Genomic DNA, 17,579 nt, shown 5'->3' with positions numbered 1-17,579 from the left:
TAATAGGCGAACAACAATGATCACCTTATGAATCATTCAAAAATGTTAGAATAACATGAAGAAGAATACTGAAATATAGTTTGTGATTTTTGAAAGAAAATCTAAAATCTTTCTCAGAAGCCTATCCAACTCAGAAGCCTAGCAACTCTATTCCATGACCTCATAGAGAGCTTCACAACTGTAACACACTCTGTAAAAACAAATCATGGGGGAGTGAATGTTGTCAGCGTTATGTCTCATCTGTTAGAATGATGTTTGTTATTATTTCTTAGTTCTTTCTTTAGGTTCTTGTTTCTTCCATGAGATTCAGTGTACCATTGTGTACTCACATGGTTAACTTTTGTTATTAAGGAAATTGGGTCCCCAATGAACAATCATGACTTAATTGCTTATGTTTGCAAAGCACCATTACTGTTTTGACTCAAAAATGATTTAAAATGATGCAATTCAAGAAAAGTATCCAAGGGCAACAATAGATCACACAATATACTTTTAAATACTGAAATGCTAGGAAGTGTTGTCATCCACAGTCGTCCATAAAGTATATTGGCTGTCTTTTGGTTCTGTTGATCATTATTCAAAAGCAATATGTAGGAGGAGAAACTTCAAGGTAATTAAAGCAAAGAAAAAGGATTTAAAAAGACAAAATCTGTAAATTATCATGTTTAATTGTTTTCATAGTTTATTAGGAGAATTTACTAATTACTGACTCCTGCTAGATAGTAGTATTTATTATTATAAATGGTGAAAGGAGTCTACAAGAAAGGTTTATGCATCACAAATGTAATCAGCCTTGTAGGAAGTTTGGACTCAATTTACAGTTTGATGGGAAACAAAAGCCAAGATTTGCATGTTAGAAAGTACACTCAAGATGTCACAGAAAGGAGGAAGAGGAGGTGACCAACATCAGAAAAAGAATTCATCCAATGCTTAGGGCCAAAGTAGAGGGACAGAAGAATATGTTCTTTACATTGTCATGGGTTTGCCAGGATGAAAGATGGTAACATGCACTGAATTTGAATATGTCTAACATCGCACGTAAGTGGGCTGTAGATTATTGGTTCCTGAATTCTCTTAGATATATTAAATTTGAAAATTTTTGTCCCAACTATTTATTTCAGAGAAATCCAATTCTTAGATTTCTTTGCTTTTCCTAGTGTAGCTTTGTATACCTGAACATATAGGTTAAGAGGTTTATTTGAATTATAACAGTATTCTTCATCTGTGAGATCTTTTTCAAAACACCAAAAAAACTACATACATTTCAAGATTAGTATTTACTTAATTAACAAGAGCTATTTGAGAATTGATAAAATAGAGAAATAAGAAAAGACAAAATGAAAAAGTAAACTAATGCAAACAGAATGTACAGATAACATCAATATCCCAAATTGTCTTCAATATATTTCATAGAAGCCTTTCTGGAGTTGATCTTTAACTTTATTATTCCTGATATCTGGAAAGTGTACTGGCACAACCATTGGCGGATTCATGGTGGGTCTTTCACTAAGAATGGAAACATCCCAATGCTGTCAGTCATTCTGTGATGTTTCCTCATCTGCTCAAACACATTCTGACACATCCAAGAAATAATATTTTTACTTGTTTAATTTGGTGTAATTTTCTTTAAATTATAACAATACTTAAGAAAGAATCTTTTTGTTATCAATGCACATATAATTCTCAATCCTTTCTCTTTTACTCATAACTGATACGATTTCAGTTAATAAATTATATAAAACTTTAAAATACAACTTTCTGTCTTCACAGAACTTTGTAGAGCTGCATGACTTGAAGACTGAAAGCTGGCTCAAGATGAAGACATTCCTATGAATGAATAGGATCAGTGCTTCATAAACATCTCTTGATCTACACTTGGTTGTTCCGGTAGGAACATCACTCAGATTGTGTGATCGATAGGACTTTTCTGTAGAAGGCTTTTCCACCTGTTCCATGGCCCATGGAAATTATTCAGTGGTGTCTGAGTTCATCCTCCTAGGGCTCACTGATAATCCAGGGCTTCAAGTCATTCTCTTTGGTGTATTCCTGCTCATCTACTTAGGCAGTGCTTTGGGTAATCTTGGATTGATGGTGCTAATCCATATCAGCCCTCAGCTTCACACACCCATGTATTTTTTCCTCACACATCTGGCTTTCATTGATTTCTGCTTCACCTCCTCTATCACCCCAAACACTCTTGTGAATTTTCTGCGTAAAGTGAGAAGTATAAAATTCTATGCCTGTGCCATGCAGTTATTGTGCTTCATCACCTTTTTGGTTTCTGAGCTGTATTTGCTCTCCATCATGGCCTATGATCGATATGTTGCCATCTGCAATCCTCTCCTTTATGTCATTCTCATGCCAAGAAAACTCTGTGTTCAAATCATGGCAAGTACATACATGTATGGATTTGCTGTGGGTCTTGCACAAACCCTGGCAACATTTCAGTTATCCTTTTGTGACTCCAATAGGGTCAACCACTTCTACTGTGATGATGTGCCTCTAGTTGAGCTGGCCTGTTCTGACACAAGTATCAAAGAGATGATGCTACTAATCATTGCTGGGTTCAATACCCTTTGCTCTCTATTGATTATGATCATTTCCTATGTCTTCATCCTGTTTGCTATCTTGAGGATGAAATCTGCTGAAGGGAGAAGGAAAGCGTTTTCTACCTGTGCATCCCACCTGACTTCCATCACAATATACTATGGGACAATCATTTTTATGTACCTACAGCCTAAGTCCAGTCATTCGCTGGACACAGATAAACTTGCTTCTGTGTTTTATGTTGTAGTGATTCCCTTGTTAAATCCACTGATCTATAGTTTGAGGAATCAAGAAGTGAAAAATTCCCTGAAGAGAATGAAAGAAAAGTTATGTTTGGCTGTCAAATAACCTAAGAATTATTGAGGCTCAAGGATTTTGACCTTGATTTGAGCTATTTCTTACAGGGAATCACAAATCTGGTAAGTTGTAAGCCCATGTCCTTTACTTGGAGAGGCCTTTCTTAGACATGGTATTGTAAATGCCCACTCTTTCATTCTAGTGGTTTCCACATGAAAATCACTTTGTAAACATTTTGAGTTGGTGAATTTTAAATTGAGAATGATGGGAAGAATGGAGAGAGAGGAGAGAATCAGAGTGAGAGTTTTAAAATAATACTAAAAGGGAGAGATCATAACCTTATCCACAATATCTTTAATAATTGACAGCATTTCTCTAATAACTGAAAAAAACAGTATCTCAAGTCCAACACAGAAATTTAAATTTGTGTTAAGTTGAAATAGATCAACTTCTACCTTTTCTTTCTTTTCTTTCTTTCTTTCTTTTTTTTTTTTTTTTTTTTTGGTCATGGGGCTTGAATGCTGGGCACTGTTCCTCAGCTCTTCAGTTCAAGGTTAGCATTCAACCACTTGAGCCACAGTGCCACTTCTGGTTTTCTGATGGTTAATTGGAGATAACAGTCCTGCCCAGTTTGGCTTTGAACCATGATCCTCAGATGTCAGCCTCCTGAGTAGCTAGGATTACAGGAGTTAGCCACTGGTGCCTGGCTCAGCTTCTATCTTATATTTCAAGACACCCTGGGAAAATAGCAAAGTTTAATAACAATGTTTACAGACTGGCTGTTTTCCATAGGCCTCCATTCTGCATTCATGACAGACAGAGTACCCCAGAATTCACTTGACTTGCAATATTTACTAACTCATTCTGCATTGTATCATGTCAGTGAATAACTTCTTAGCAATGCAATTCATTCCTGTACAGTCTTATTTTTATGATTTTTGACCCTGAGATACTTTGGGTAACAATTTGCACTTTTGTAGTTAATAGGTGACTTAATGAGCAAAATTTTTCATCTTTAAATACCCACCTCTGCATCTGCAGATACAGTGATACTTCATTTCTATAGAAGTAAATGTGATTGTTAAAGAGGAATGCAAATGTAAGAAGATTGTAATGGATGTGTCAAGTTTGTGAAACACACAAAAAGTAACACATACTCATAGTCAAATTGAGCCAGTGGTGAGTAATGAACTTGAAGATCAGTGATACTTTTAGAACATTGATTTTTTTAGGTGATTGGGTGTTTGTTCTCTGAAATATTTGGTGACATAATATTATTAATTGTAAAATCAATAAAAATAAAAAAGGAATTATTCCATTATGATATTTCTTTATAATTCTTTTCTTAGCATTGGACATCAAACCTGGTCCTCCTGCATACCTAAAGTGCCCTAACATTGAGCAAAATCCTCACTCCTCATTGCAATTTTTTATAACAAATTATTTATTTTTCCATTTTAATTTTTCTTATTTATTGATGAAATACTGTATTTATTGTGTGCCAAGCATTATTTTGAGTTACTTATAAATATTAACTTGTCTAATCATAAAATAACTATACATAAAAACGTGTACATCTCATTGTTGCAATGGGTCCACCTGTATCCCTATATAAACAATTTGTTTTTGCCCTTCCCCTCCACAAATTATACCAACATCAAATACAGTGAAAGCAGGGGTTATACCGTGGGGGATGGACATACAAAGCAACAAAGAAATAATCTTATAAATGTGTTAGAAACAATCGCATGAAAGAAAAAAAACATTTACTACTTATCTTGGGGTTCATTCCCCTAACATCAACTTATCTGACCTTTTCTGCTTGACTCAGACATATACTAGTTATTGCAAAGAAGGGAAACCATGGGACCTATAATAAACATAAAAGTTATTAAGAAACCTTAGTCAAATTAAGGACCTATCAATGACAAATATAACAAAGTTTACATAGGCCCTTTGTCTAACATACAGCTGTGTTAGTACACTTTAACTATTTATTTTCTTCTGTAAATTAAAGTTATGACTTTATACCCTAGGGAATATCATGAATGAGATAATCATCTACAGAATGGGAAATCAGTTGTTCTGCAAATCTTTTCTCAAATGATTTTTGAAGTAGAGTCTACGCAATAAAATCTTTCCTTTATCTCTGCTGAGGAAAGAAAAGAAAAGAAAAGCTTTAAAATTATCATATTTTAAAAAATAACTATGCAATATGTCCTATGTTATTATCTCTGCTTGACAGATGAGAACACTGGGTACAGAGAGGTACGTTGCCCAGGGTAACAAAGCTATTATATATCAGGGTAGGATTTTAGCCAGGCATGTGAATTCTGTTCTGTTCATATTCGATATAATCTCTAAAACAATTATATTATTTTAAATCTGCATCTATTTGTCTCTCTCCCTCTTCCTCCCTTTCCCCTTCTCTCTCTCCTCTCTTTCTCTGTGTCTCTGTCTTTCTGTGTGTTTCTGTGTCTCTGTGTCTCTCTCTGTGTCTCTCTGTGCCTCTCTGTCCCTCTCTGTCTCTCTCTTTTTCTCTCTGTCTCTCTCTCTAGCTCTCTGATACTTTCAACCCTTTCTCCCTGCTGCATATGTGTATGTGTGGTATGAATTACAGAAAATATTTTATATATATTTTGATTTGTTTTCTACATACTACATAAAAATATTTTTTCTGTTAAACAAATAGGCCACCATTGTTTGAGTTAATAAAATTCATTTAGTTCCATATGTCTTTAAGTTAAAGTAATCATGCACTAACTGCTTCTCTTGTGTCCTGTAGTGGGTACAACTTCTAATCAAGTTGTCTCAGTTAATTTCCAAAACACCTGAGATCGGTGTTTCAGAATGCAAATATTCCAGGTATAGATAAAAAATCAAAGTATGACTATTGAATTCAATTTTGAAAATCACTATCAAACTTATTTTTTAATTATTATCTTTAATTCTAACCAGTAATGCATTAGGCTTTTATATGTTTTTACATTGCATGGTGACTCACAAAAATGTTATCCCTAAATTAGAAATTAGAACACATCAAAAGAAAAATGTATGAATACAAACTTAATTTAGGAACAGAAATTGTACACCTTCCTACTTGGCTTATCTTCTCCAAAAAGTAAAATAAAGAAGTCAGCATATGGAGGATAGAAAGCATTCTGCATTTATTTCTCTTCTGTGGACATGCAGTGATTGAATATTTCGTATCCTTCATATCCAGAGCCTTAGCTGTTCCTATAAAAGCTAAACCTATTTCTTGGGAGGTTATTTCAATAAACATGTTATACAACCATATGTACATAGCTATTGAGCGTTTGTGATCCTCTCCTGAGAAAATCTTCTGTTGCTTTCATCTTTGTGAATATCTAGAAACCTGTATAATTTATGATGTCCAAGTTTACTTTTTTCATCTTTACCATCCAGTGTACTTACTTGTACATTCTACTTATGGCAAATGAGGGAAAGCATACAATCTTTGTATCTTTGGGTATGACTGACTTCACTTAATATGATTTTTTTCAAGTCTCTCCATTTCTTTACAAATAGTACTGTATCTTTGCAAATCTTGGACTCTTCTAAAATGTCATTCTTTCAGTTGTTTCCATCTCTCTGTATTTGAAATCCATATGAAAATCACACAGAGACCACAGACAGAGAGATTAAAGCATCAAATACTTGTTTACCTTTGTAAATAAACTATTTATTTACTTACTTATTTTTGTGGGTCATGGGGCTTGAACTTGGGGCTTGGGCTCTGTCCTTGAGCTTTTCTGCACAAAGTTAGTGTTCTACTACTTTGAACCACAGCTCCACTTTTGGTTCTCAAATGGTTAATCAGAGATAAAAATCTCATGGACTTCCTCCCAGGAACTGGCTTTGAACTGCAATCCTCAGATCTTAGCTTTCTAAGTAGTTATGATTATAGTCATGGGCCACGAGTGCTCAACAATTGTATTTATTTTTATTATCTAATAAACTGAAGAATGCTAATTGTGATATTTTGACTGAGGAATTTTAGCCAAGAGATGAGTCAAGTCATCTATGCAACTTCTACCATAGTCGTAGGGGCTGCATTGAACTATACAACTATACAACTATATCACCAATGACCTAAATAAACTCCCTACTCAGTGCACTGGAGACTGTGCTCCTGTCTGAAGAAAACTTCCATTTGGCTTTATGTGTAGTTGTTGAGGATTAAAATTGTGTGTTGACATGAAACTTGCCACTCATTTAAGCAGGACTGTCATAAATAATTGCATGAAATATAAAAGTTCGGTAAACTCCCCAGAACTACAGTGTCCCTCAAATCAGTCATCAATATTTTATAAGCCTGGGATTTCTTTACTCATAAAAATAAAAAGTGTTCAGGACAATGTTGTTTGTCATGTTTGTAATGAGTGAGAATGTCTTGTTAATCTGTCCATATAAACATGCACTCAGAAGACAACCTGTAAGTAGAAACACTTGGATCCTCTGTTAAGCTCATTTTATTTTAACTTTTTAAATATTTTTAATTTACTTTAAAAATCATTTTTATTTTATTTTTTATTTCAAATACCTATATGAAATGGGTTATATCTTTGCATTTTCATGTACATGTCCAGTGGTTACACATATTTTAATTCTAGGAGCTAGGCTTGTTGGCACATGCCTGTAATGCCAGAATTAGTGAGGCTGAGGTCTGGGTTAAGATATGGCCTCAAAACAAAACAAATGAAATAAAGTACACAGAGAAGTTAGTCAACTCAGTGGAACTCAATGGCAGCATATCTTGGTCATGCAAATCTTCATGAAGATCATGCTGATCTTCAGCAGAAGAAATAACTATCTTCTTTTACAAACTTGTGACTCTGTTTTAAGTGACAGCAAGTATAATATTCTAAAATGCAACATAATAAATAATAGTAAAGTGCTAGCTTAATTCTTTCCTTAAATATTAAAATATAAAACTCCCAGACTTATTTTTATTTATGTATCTTGTTCTACAAACATATTTTGAATTCACAGCGGGGACTAGTGTCATAATGGCCACCCTTATTTGTCACTAGACAAGCACTGATATATGTTGAATATGTTAATTTATAAACAATTTCTCGTAAGCTATGTTCTTCCAAGTATATAATAAAGAAAACAAAGGAGAAGGCAACAATGCTCAATAGGAAATGTACTCAATACTTGCTCATGTAACTGTAACTCGTTTGTACAGCATTTTTACAATAAAAATGTACAAAAAAGAAATAATTTAGTATCTTAAATATTTAAATCCTAAAAAATGAAGAAAAGAATGCTCAGCTAGACTTGAATTCTCCTTTGGAATTTTCACATTACATTTTATGTGAAATCAGGCAACTTTCAAGTAATCACTTCCTAATGAAATCTATACATCCTTTAGCTTTGTTTGCTTATCATAAATAGCATTACTTGATTAAGTGCCTGAGAGAATAGAAAACTCCACTAGGTTTTATCTGTGTCCCTTAATGATTGGTAAGCTTCTGAAAGTCCAGCAGATTATCCTTAGCATTATATAACAAATATTCATGTAACTAACACCTAACAAAATGCATACTAAAGTGGATATACTTCAAAGCAGACTAAATATTAACCTCTATAATCCTCAAGAAAAACCAATGCAGGGCTGGGAAGGTGGCTCAGTGGTAGAGCGCTTGCCTTGCATGCTCGAGGCCCTGGGTTCGATTCCTCAGCACCACATAAGCAAAAAGAAAAAAAAGCCAGAAGTGGCGCTGTGGCTCAAGTGGTAGAGTGCTAGCCTTGAGCTGAAGAGCTGAGGGACAACGCCCAGGCCCAGAGTTCAGGCCCCACGACGGGACCCAAAAACAAAAAAAAAAAAAGAAAAGACAAACCAATGCATCCTATCATTTTTGAGGACTGGAATCATAGTCAGCTACTCAGATTAAGGTTGGTGGTCCAAAAATCACATGAGTAATAAGCGGAGGAAACATTTTTCAAACCCAAGCAATGATATCCAGAGTTCTTGGCTCTAATAAATAATCTATCTCCTCCATTGTTTGAGATCCTCTATATTCGTATTTGAACCTGCCTTGTGTGGTCTGTAGAAGCAGTTGGTCAAGGCATTGCTTTGTGAAGAAAAGTTCTCTGCAGCCTATACCATGACTTCAAACACATGGTCCTCCTTCCTCCACCTCCTGAGGTCCAGTACTACAGACGTGTGTTGCACCTCTGTCAGTGAACTGGACTCTAGACAGTGGATGTATTTTCCGAGACCAGCTTGTGTCTTCACAGAAAATAACCAAAGTTGGTGTAAGTAACAGTTCTCAGTTCTTTTTTCATGGATTGGGAAAGAATGACATTATAAGTTGGGAGATTTGGGGGTGGGGAAGGTTTACATTATTGTCTTCTTGACTTTAATAGTTTTAAGGTTTCGCACCCTTTCTCCAAGGCTTTCTTGGAGGCCTGCTTCACCTCCTTGTTCCTGAGACTGTAGATCAGCGGGTTCAGCATGGGGATGACCACTGTGTAGAACACGGAGGCCATCTTATCGGTGTCCAGGGAGTGATTGGATTTGGGCTGCAGGTACATGAAGATGAGAGTGCCGTAGAAGATGGTGACAGCCACGATGTGCGATCCGCAGGTGGAGACGGCCTTGCGTCGGCCCTGGGTGGAGCGCATCCTCAGGATGGCAGCGATGATGAAGAGGTAGGAGATGAGGACGATGGAGGAGGAACAGATCATATCGAAACCCGCGAAGGCGAAGATGAGGATTTCCTTCACGCGCGTGTCGGAGCAGGACAGGGCCAGGAGGGGAAGGTCGTCGCAATAGAAGTGGTTGATCACGTTGGGCCCGCAGTAAGTCAGCCGGAAGGTGACGATGGTGTGGAAGAGGGCCACCAGAAAGCTGTAGGTGTAGGGGACCGCCACCAACAGCAGGCAGACGCGTTTGGACATCAGTGTGGAGTAGTGCAGGGGGCTGCAGATGGCCACGTAACGATCATAGGCCATGGAGGCCAAGAGGAAGCACTCGGTGATCATGAAGGTGAGGAAGCAGCCCAGCTGCGTGGCGCACGCGTGGAAAGGGATCGTGTTGGGCACCACCACGAAGTTCACCATCATCTTGGGGGTGATGGCCGAGGAGTAACAGAGGTCGACAAAGGCCAGATGGCTGAGGAAGAAGTACATGGGGGTATGGAGTCGAGCATCAACCCTGATCAAAATGATCAACCCAAGATTGCCCAGCATCGTCACCAGATAGATCACTAAAAACACCACGAAACAGGGTACCTGGAGCTCTGGCCGGTCTGTAATCCCTTTGAGGATGAATTCGGTGACATAGGTGACATTCGCTTCAGCCATGTGCGCTGGCAAGACTTTGTGAATTTGGTCTCCGTGGGAAATGTGCATTCTTCATGGCCCCTGCCAGTCAGTGGAGCATATTGCTGGCGTCCTCTTGCTGACTGAGTTGGCTTGCGCTCTCGTAGATAGCAATGTATTCCAATTTCTTGAGCTATTTTTTTAAAATGAGAACTCCAAAATGGGTAGAGAATCTAAAGTACATTCAGACCAGGTCCGAGGGAATCCTATGAGAAGCCAGAAATCACTGAGAGCATGAATGCTGGCAAATATTTAGTAAAGTGGGACATCAACATACTATATTGAAGTGAAAAATCAAAGTTCCCAGTGGCATTGCATAACAGCTCTACCTAGAAACCTGAATCGGATCAACTAAAAAATTACACAGGCAAAATACTTTCAAAAGTCTGTTAAGATACTACCGTAGGATTCGAGATTATTTTATCAAATACCCTGATTTTGATTTTTAAAAACCAGCTATTTGATTTGTGTACATTGTTCTGAATGACTCATCATTTCAATGACTATTTCTTTTTTTATTAATAAGTTTTTTTATTGTGAAAATACGGTACAGAGGGGTTACAATTACATGAGCAAGGAAATGCATACATTTCTTTATTCATGTGCACATCTCTTTAATTTGTAAAGGAAATCTTTAAAATCATGGAACATTTTGAGCAGAGATATTTTCCAAAACAAATGATTGTTTGTTGTTGAGTTGCATTATTCCTAAAGCAAGGTTTTTTCTAAAACTTTCCTCCATATTAAAATCATTAGCTGGTTGTTGTTGTTGATGATGGTGATGATGCTTTGTGTGACTCAGTCTACCACTTTACCAGTTGAGCCACAACTCCACTTCTGAATTCTTGCTATTTAATCAGAGGTAAGGGTCTCAGGAAATTTTCATCCCAGGCTGACTTCAAAACCACCATTCTCCAGGTCTCATCCTCCTGAGTAGCTAGGATTTTAATGGTAAGACTCTGGTACCCAAATAATAGCCTTTATATTAAATTATCTTGAGATTCTGGAGTTTATCTTTAAAACTATTACAGTGAAACAAGAGTAATTCCTAGAAATATATGTTTTACCTTTATAATATCAAGTACTTAAAGTTTTTAACATTAGGCAAGATTATTTTTCTGTGAAAAGATAAATGACAAAAATAAATTATGCACACTTAAATTAACTAGGTGGGAAGGGAAAATGTACATATACAAAACAGATTTTTGGTGGTATTTATTTTTTGCTTGTTTATTTATTTTAGGAATACTGGGATTTGAACTCAGTACTTCATTCTTACTATGAAAACACTTTACCACTTGAGCGAAGTTCCCAGGCCATCTTGAATTAGTTATTTTTTAAACAAGAAATTCGCTTTTTTTGCATAGGATTTTAAGGCTTGATCCTCCTACATAGACTTTCAAGAATGCTGGGATTACATTCCCTAATTTTGGGGGGCTGGAATGTCCTGGAGATATAATATGCCTCATCTCTGCTTCAGGTAATATCTGGACTTAGAGGTGTGAGCCAGACCACCCAAGCCCTATTGTCATTTCTGTGACTGGACTTATAAGGATAAGCTTGTTTTAGGAAGGCCAGTTTTCACTTGTCTATTTCTATATTTGCTGTTTTTGAAGATGAATTGACAAGGCAACTTTTGAAATCAATCCTTTATGTTTGAATCCTTTTTTTTGTTTAAAATCATAGCTATCCTCCATTTGTCTTAGCTTGGGGCCTTGCTTCACTCTGTAACCCAGGTTAAGTGTAGGCTCATGATTTTCCTTCCTCAGGCCCCTGAAGACAGAGATAGCAAGTTTGCTTTCTGGAACCTGGTTGTGTTTGGGTAATAGTCTTCAACAATATCTATACCAATAAACTATATCTCATTAGTGCAGAGAACTTAAATTTATCTTTAATGACTATTTGTAATTTGTAATTACGATTTGTAAACAAACCAGAAGATACAGTAATTTAAATCATTTTTATATAAGATTTTTATATAGTAAGATATAGAAGAGTAAGATAAGCTCTCTCCTCTTTCACACTCTATATAACACAGGCACACACAAAAACACACTATATATATGTTAACATTATATAGAGAGATAGATAGATAAAATACACTATATAACACACGGACACATAAATAATTTTAATGTCCATATATATTATATATATATCATACAAAAAGTATATCAGAGCATCTATTTAAACTATTCGATGGAAAACTTGGACTACTCAAAGGAGTAAGTGGAGAACACTCTGTTTCTTTTTGCTTTAATTGGAATTGCTCATTTCTATTAGAAATATCATTTTTAATTATTTTACCTAGCATTAAAATTCATGAAAAGTCATCTTAAAGGCTTTTCTTGTGGTTGGCAGGCTCTGTAACCAAGCAGATTCATTTATTTGGCTCTAGGTGGGAGTTTATTTTGTTTATCCAGATTGTAAACCTAGTTGTTGAACAAAGTAAATCTCTCTCTTATTCTAAATAATGGACCTGGTTTCTTAAGAATTTGTTCTATATATGGAATGTTCTATATGTATTGGAATCTGACAAAGAAGTGAGGATTTGGAGAAAAAAATTCACCTTCATCAAGGGCTGAAAAGAAAATGAGCATTGAGCGAAATCCATGGCTCCATGGATCAAATATTTCATGATTTACTCCCTGGTGCCACATTAGTTCTGCATTGAACTTTAGCTGTATTTTCAAGAATTTTTCCTTGGTTACAGGGCTGCACCAAGCTTGTCTTCTTTATACCGCTTAGAGACCTATTACCCTGCAGAACATGTATTAAAGGTGTTCAAATCCAGTGACTTCAGCCACAAGATGCTCCCTCTACTCATCACAAAAATGTGTTTGAAATGCTCTGGCCTGGCATATGAAAAATGTTGGAATGTTCTGGAATGAGACTGATTCCACTGGAGTCACTCTTCTGGTGAGATAGTAGATAAGGGATACATCTATTGATTCTTATTTCATCTCAGGATTCAAAAATTACTGTATGCATCTGGTCTTTCTTTAATAGGAAAATATATTTGTCAAGTCTGAGGACAAATAATCTAATTTGTAGCCTGGGATGTTGAAATGAGTGGATTTCAAATTCAAAGAAAACAAACAAGCAACAAACAAACAAACCCCAAAACAAAAATAACAAATTTCCAAATGCCAAGTTTCCAAATGCCATGGAAACAAAGATTAGGGATTTCCCCCCAAAGATGATGAACAATTACATGAGACTCCAATGTTGGTGAAATTCTTTCACAGAGAAATTTTAGCCAAAAATTCTCATTTTTCCCCCATATCTATACTCTAAATCATATAAAATAACTCTATTTTATGAGTTTTGCTGCAAGAAGGACAGTAAATTTTAACATGTTCTCTGCCTAACAACATGAGGTCATTTAAGAATTAAGGAGTGAAGACACACAGAGAAAGAGAGAGCATATGATAAACTTCACATTTAAATAAAATTGATTTCCTTTAGAGAGTGCTAAAAAGGTCTAGGCTCATGAAATGTAGCTAGGATGTAATCTGAATTTATTTAATACTCTAAAGCAGCTCACCAATGGGACTTGATGCTTCTAAAGAGGAGCTGGGGTGTATGGAGCATAGGCCTGTGTCTCCAAAGCCAGAACCCATCCTACTCACCTGCTTAGCAGTTAACCTTCATCCCAATGAGCTCATCCTGAAGTTGTTTGGATGATTTATTATTTCTTGGGTCCCTTTGGATCTAAACGTGAACCTCCAGAGGTATAAGAAAGCTGAGATATTTTTTCCATGCTTTTCTCCATCTAACATCAACTGGATAAATTATATTGGGGATTGAGAAAAATTAAATTGTTTGTATTCCTGGAGGAATTACACTTTAAATATATCAATTAGATATTTCCTTAAAAGCCAATGTGGTCTTTATTTCTGGATGGAGACAACATAATAAATAATAATGCTTAGGTGAAGATTTTTTTAAAAATCTTAAGTTTTTTGAACTGATAAAAATAATGCTAAAATCTTTGGAATCAAAATCTTGGGCAAAGTTCTATTTGCTTTAATTCTTAATTTCCCCCATCTTAAATAGTAAAACAGAAACAAAAACAAAAAACAAACTTCCGTAAGTGTTTTTGTGAGTATTGAATGTTACATTATATAAAGGCTTAGTGGACTCCTTGGTAAGTAGCAAGTGTTCAAAAACAAAATGCTGAAATAGGGATATAGGTTGACCCACTGTAACAATGAGATGTACAAGATTCTATGTTGAAAACAAACTTTACAACTTGGAGGGGAAGGGATGGTAGGGGAAAAACAAATGAGGAGGTAACAATGCTCAATAAGAAATGTATTCATAACTTTAATCATATAACCGTAATCCCTCTGTACACTATTTTTACAATAAAAAACATATTTTAAAAGCTTAAAAAACAAAACAAAAAAGTTACCTTCTTAAAAACGTGAGACAGAATGATAGCATAAATAAAGTCAAGACACTCTATATACACAAGCAGATTTCTATATGTATCAGTGGATATGGAAAATTACTTAAAGCTTTCTAGTGGTCATTGTGTCACCATTTTTTAATAATTATTTTTGGTGTTCTTCAGAACTAACTTGCTCTCTCTCTCGCTCTCTCTCTCTCTCTCTCTCTCTCTCACACACACACACACACATACACACACACCTGTGTCTGTACGTGTGTGTACCCATGTGTGTGCCTGTGTAGATGTGAATTTGATTTGTCATTCTGAGATGTTTATCCCTAATTACTTATATCTTAGAGTTCATCCTAATTTTATAACTGAACCTATAATTTTTCCTCTCTAAACCTCCTATATTCATCTTTTTAATAGAAAAGACTGGTATTTTTCTTTTGTTGATTGCTGATACTTTGGAACGTTCATTTTATAATATAATAAAATCTCACATAATTGCCTTTTCTCTTTTGGGGGGAGGAGGGGTCCAGTCAGGCCTGAACTCTGGGCCTGGGCGCTGTCCCTCAGCTCTTCAGCTCAAGGCTAGCACTCTACCCCTTGAGCCACAGCGCCACTTCAGGCTTTTGCTTATGTGGTCCTGAGGAATCGAACCCAGAGCCTCATGCATGCAAGGCAAGCGCTCTACCACTGAGCCACCTTCCCAGCCCCGACACATAACTGCTTTTTCTATTTCAAAACTAAAACATGGAAATGTTCCTGATTAATGGTAAAATTCAGCTTCCTCCCCAATTTCAGGATCTAAGTATTAGGTGTGTTGTGGTGTGTGTGTGTGAGTATGTGTGTGTGTTTGTGTGTGTGTGTGTATGTGTTTTACATAACTTATAGCAGTTCTAAAATTATCTTTTTTCACAATCTCTTTGGCTGATCTTTCCAGTCTAGCTTTCTTCCCATTATTTCAGCATTTCAAAGTTATTCTATAGCCATTTCAATGTTATCCGTGAAATCTTATGTCGATAATAAAACTTTTTCTTTCTCAGCTGAATCTTATCTGAAAGTTGAAGATCTTATATATTGTCTCACTTTTTGATTTTTGCAATACCACCACATTTTCTTCTTCATAATTCTTCCTTTTATCTCACTGGTTTCAGATTTGGGTTCTATTTCTTTTCAGCAGTTTGTTCTTCCAGGTCTTCAAGAATTTTTGTTTTGTTTGGTTTTGTTTTTTTAGCAGTGACTATTACTCAACATAATTTATAAATTGGGTTTTAATAAGTTGGTTTCTCTTAGACAACTCTTTTAAATTAAAAGATATAAATCCATTATATATTTATATGTTATATTTATAGATGCAATAGATTATGCAAAATATTATATATGTAATAAATAAAATATGTGGTATTTTAAAATGCAACAAATATAAATATTATATATGTAATATATAAAATATGTGGTATTTTAAAATGCAACAAATATGTAATGGGTGTGTGTGTGTGTCTGTGCCTGTGTCTGTGTCTGTGTATTGATTTCATTTGATTTCATCACCAGGAGTCTGTTTCCAAATACTTAGGATCAAGACCAAGCAGCCCAACAGTAATGCAAATAAAATTCTAAACATCCAAGGTTAATTTCCCAGTTTCCTGCTCCCAGATCTGATGCTGTCTGGATGTCATCCTCAGCACCCTTCTGTCCTTACTTCCGAAGTTTTATGTCTTATCTACACCTTTACTTATCCTTCCATTGCTAACCTCCAATGCAATATAGCACTGATTTCTTCAGTTGTCAAAATATGCATCTCAATTAGTCTCTAAAAAACCTTTGGAAACCTAAATCCCATTTGAATACAGAGCTAATGCAAGTAGATGCAGTCACTTTCACATTCTTCAAATTAAAGTCAAGCTTCCTATATTGCATTTTCTGGATCTTCCATGATGTTAGGTTTTCTTCTACAGTACTACCTTCCTTCCCTGCAGGACACTGCTTCTTGCTCCCACAGCTTTCATTGATATTCTTCCATGTGAACTTCCTGCTGTCCTAACACTAGTATCTTGTTTCTTTCTATTTATATACTGACCCTGATTTCCACTTTTGCCAACTTTTACTTGGGAAATCAAAACAAATACATATTGTATATTTGTTACATTATTAAATGCCACATATATAATATGTCATGTATATATTGCACGTGTAATATATATTACACATATAACATATTACATGTAAATGTAATAATGAATGAATTTATATATTTTCTAATTTACAAAGTACTTTGCTCTGTATAAAATGTTACAGGTACACAGTAAAACAACAGATAAATCCAAACATGTTTCAATTCATTGTTGGCATTTCTCATGGCCTTATAAGTTGTTATTTGTATTCTCCCAAATCTTGCTTTTTGAAGTCACTTAGTTTCACAGATAAGGAAACAAGGCTCCTCAATATCAGGTATGTGTGGGTATAAGAACCTCACTGCAATGATTTCCATAAATGCTTCCGTACTTGTCTTTCCTATTATGCCAACCACTCTTTTAAGAAATACTAACATATTTATTTCTCAACAATCCCATAAGTACTATTATTAGCCCTATTTTCAAAGACAGAAACTGAAACCCAAGAAGTTCAACTGTCTTGTGCAAGTCACACACCAACACATTGACAGAGCCCACACTTTGATTCTAGACACAGAACCACTGACGCAGGCTTCTTCCTTCCTCTCTTAAAAACAAGACTCTTGACTTCTACATGTTACATTTCTCAAGTGCTTCATACTTGGGTTAAATTATATACAATCAATAGGAAACTGAAACATATTATATGACATGAGGAAAAGGAAGTCAGGTTATTTTAGTTCCCTTTATTGGGCAGATAATTTTGGTAGTAGCACTATAGACACATCCCTTTATTCAGCCCCTTCCTGGCAGCTTACAACATTGTAGCTCTCATTGGACACTGATCCTCTCTGGGTCTTTTCACTTGC

General features: G+C 35.7%; 2 protein-coding genes across 2 annotated transcripts; one reads left to right on the top strand and one right to left on the bottom strand.

Moving 5' to 3' along the window:
* Window positions 1–1,953: 1,953 nt before the first annotated feature.
* On the top strand, window positions 1,954–2,895 carry LOC138833585 (olfactory receptor 5AL1-like). Its single transcript, XM_070031866.1, has one exon. The coding sequence runs from the start codon at window positions 1,954–1,956 to the stop codon at window positions 2,893–2,895; it is 942 nt and encodes a 313-aa protein (XP_069887967.1).
* A 6,321-nt stretch (window positions 2,896–9,216) lies between these two features.
* Or8u3 (olfactory receptor family 8 subfamily U member 3) lies at window positions 9,217–10,179 on the bottom strand. Its single transcript, XM_070032907.1, has one exon. It carries the CDS (start codon window positions 10,177–10,179, stop codon window positions 9,217–9,219), a length of 963 nt encoding a protein of 320 aa, XP_069889008.1.
* Window positions 10,180–17,579: the final 7,400 nt, after the last annotated feature.

The sequence above is a fragment of the Dipodomys merriami genome, unplaced genomic scaffold (assembly GCF_024711535.1).
Source record: "Dipodomys merriami isolate MVZ:Mamm:240054 unplaced genomic scaffold, mDipMer1.0.p SCAF_21, whole genome shotgun sequence".
Taxonomy (NCBI): domain Eukaryota; kingdom Metazoa; phylum Chordata; class Mammalia; order Rodentia; family Heteromyidae; genus Dipodomys; species Dipodomys merriami.
Note: the sequence above shows the minus strand (reverse complement) of the source record. Positions and strands in the feature narration are given on the sequence as shown.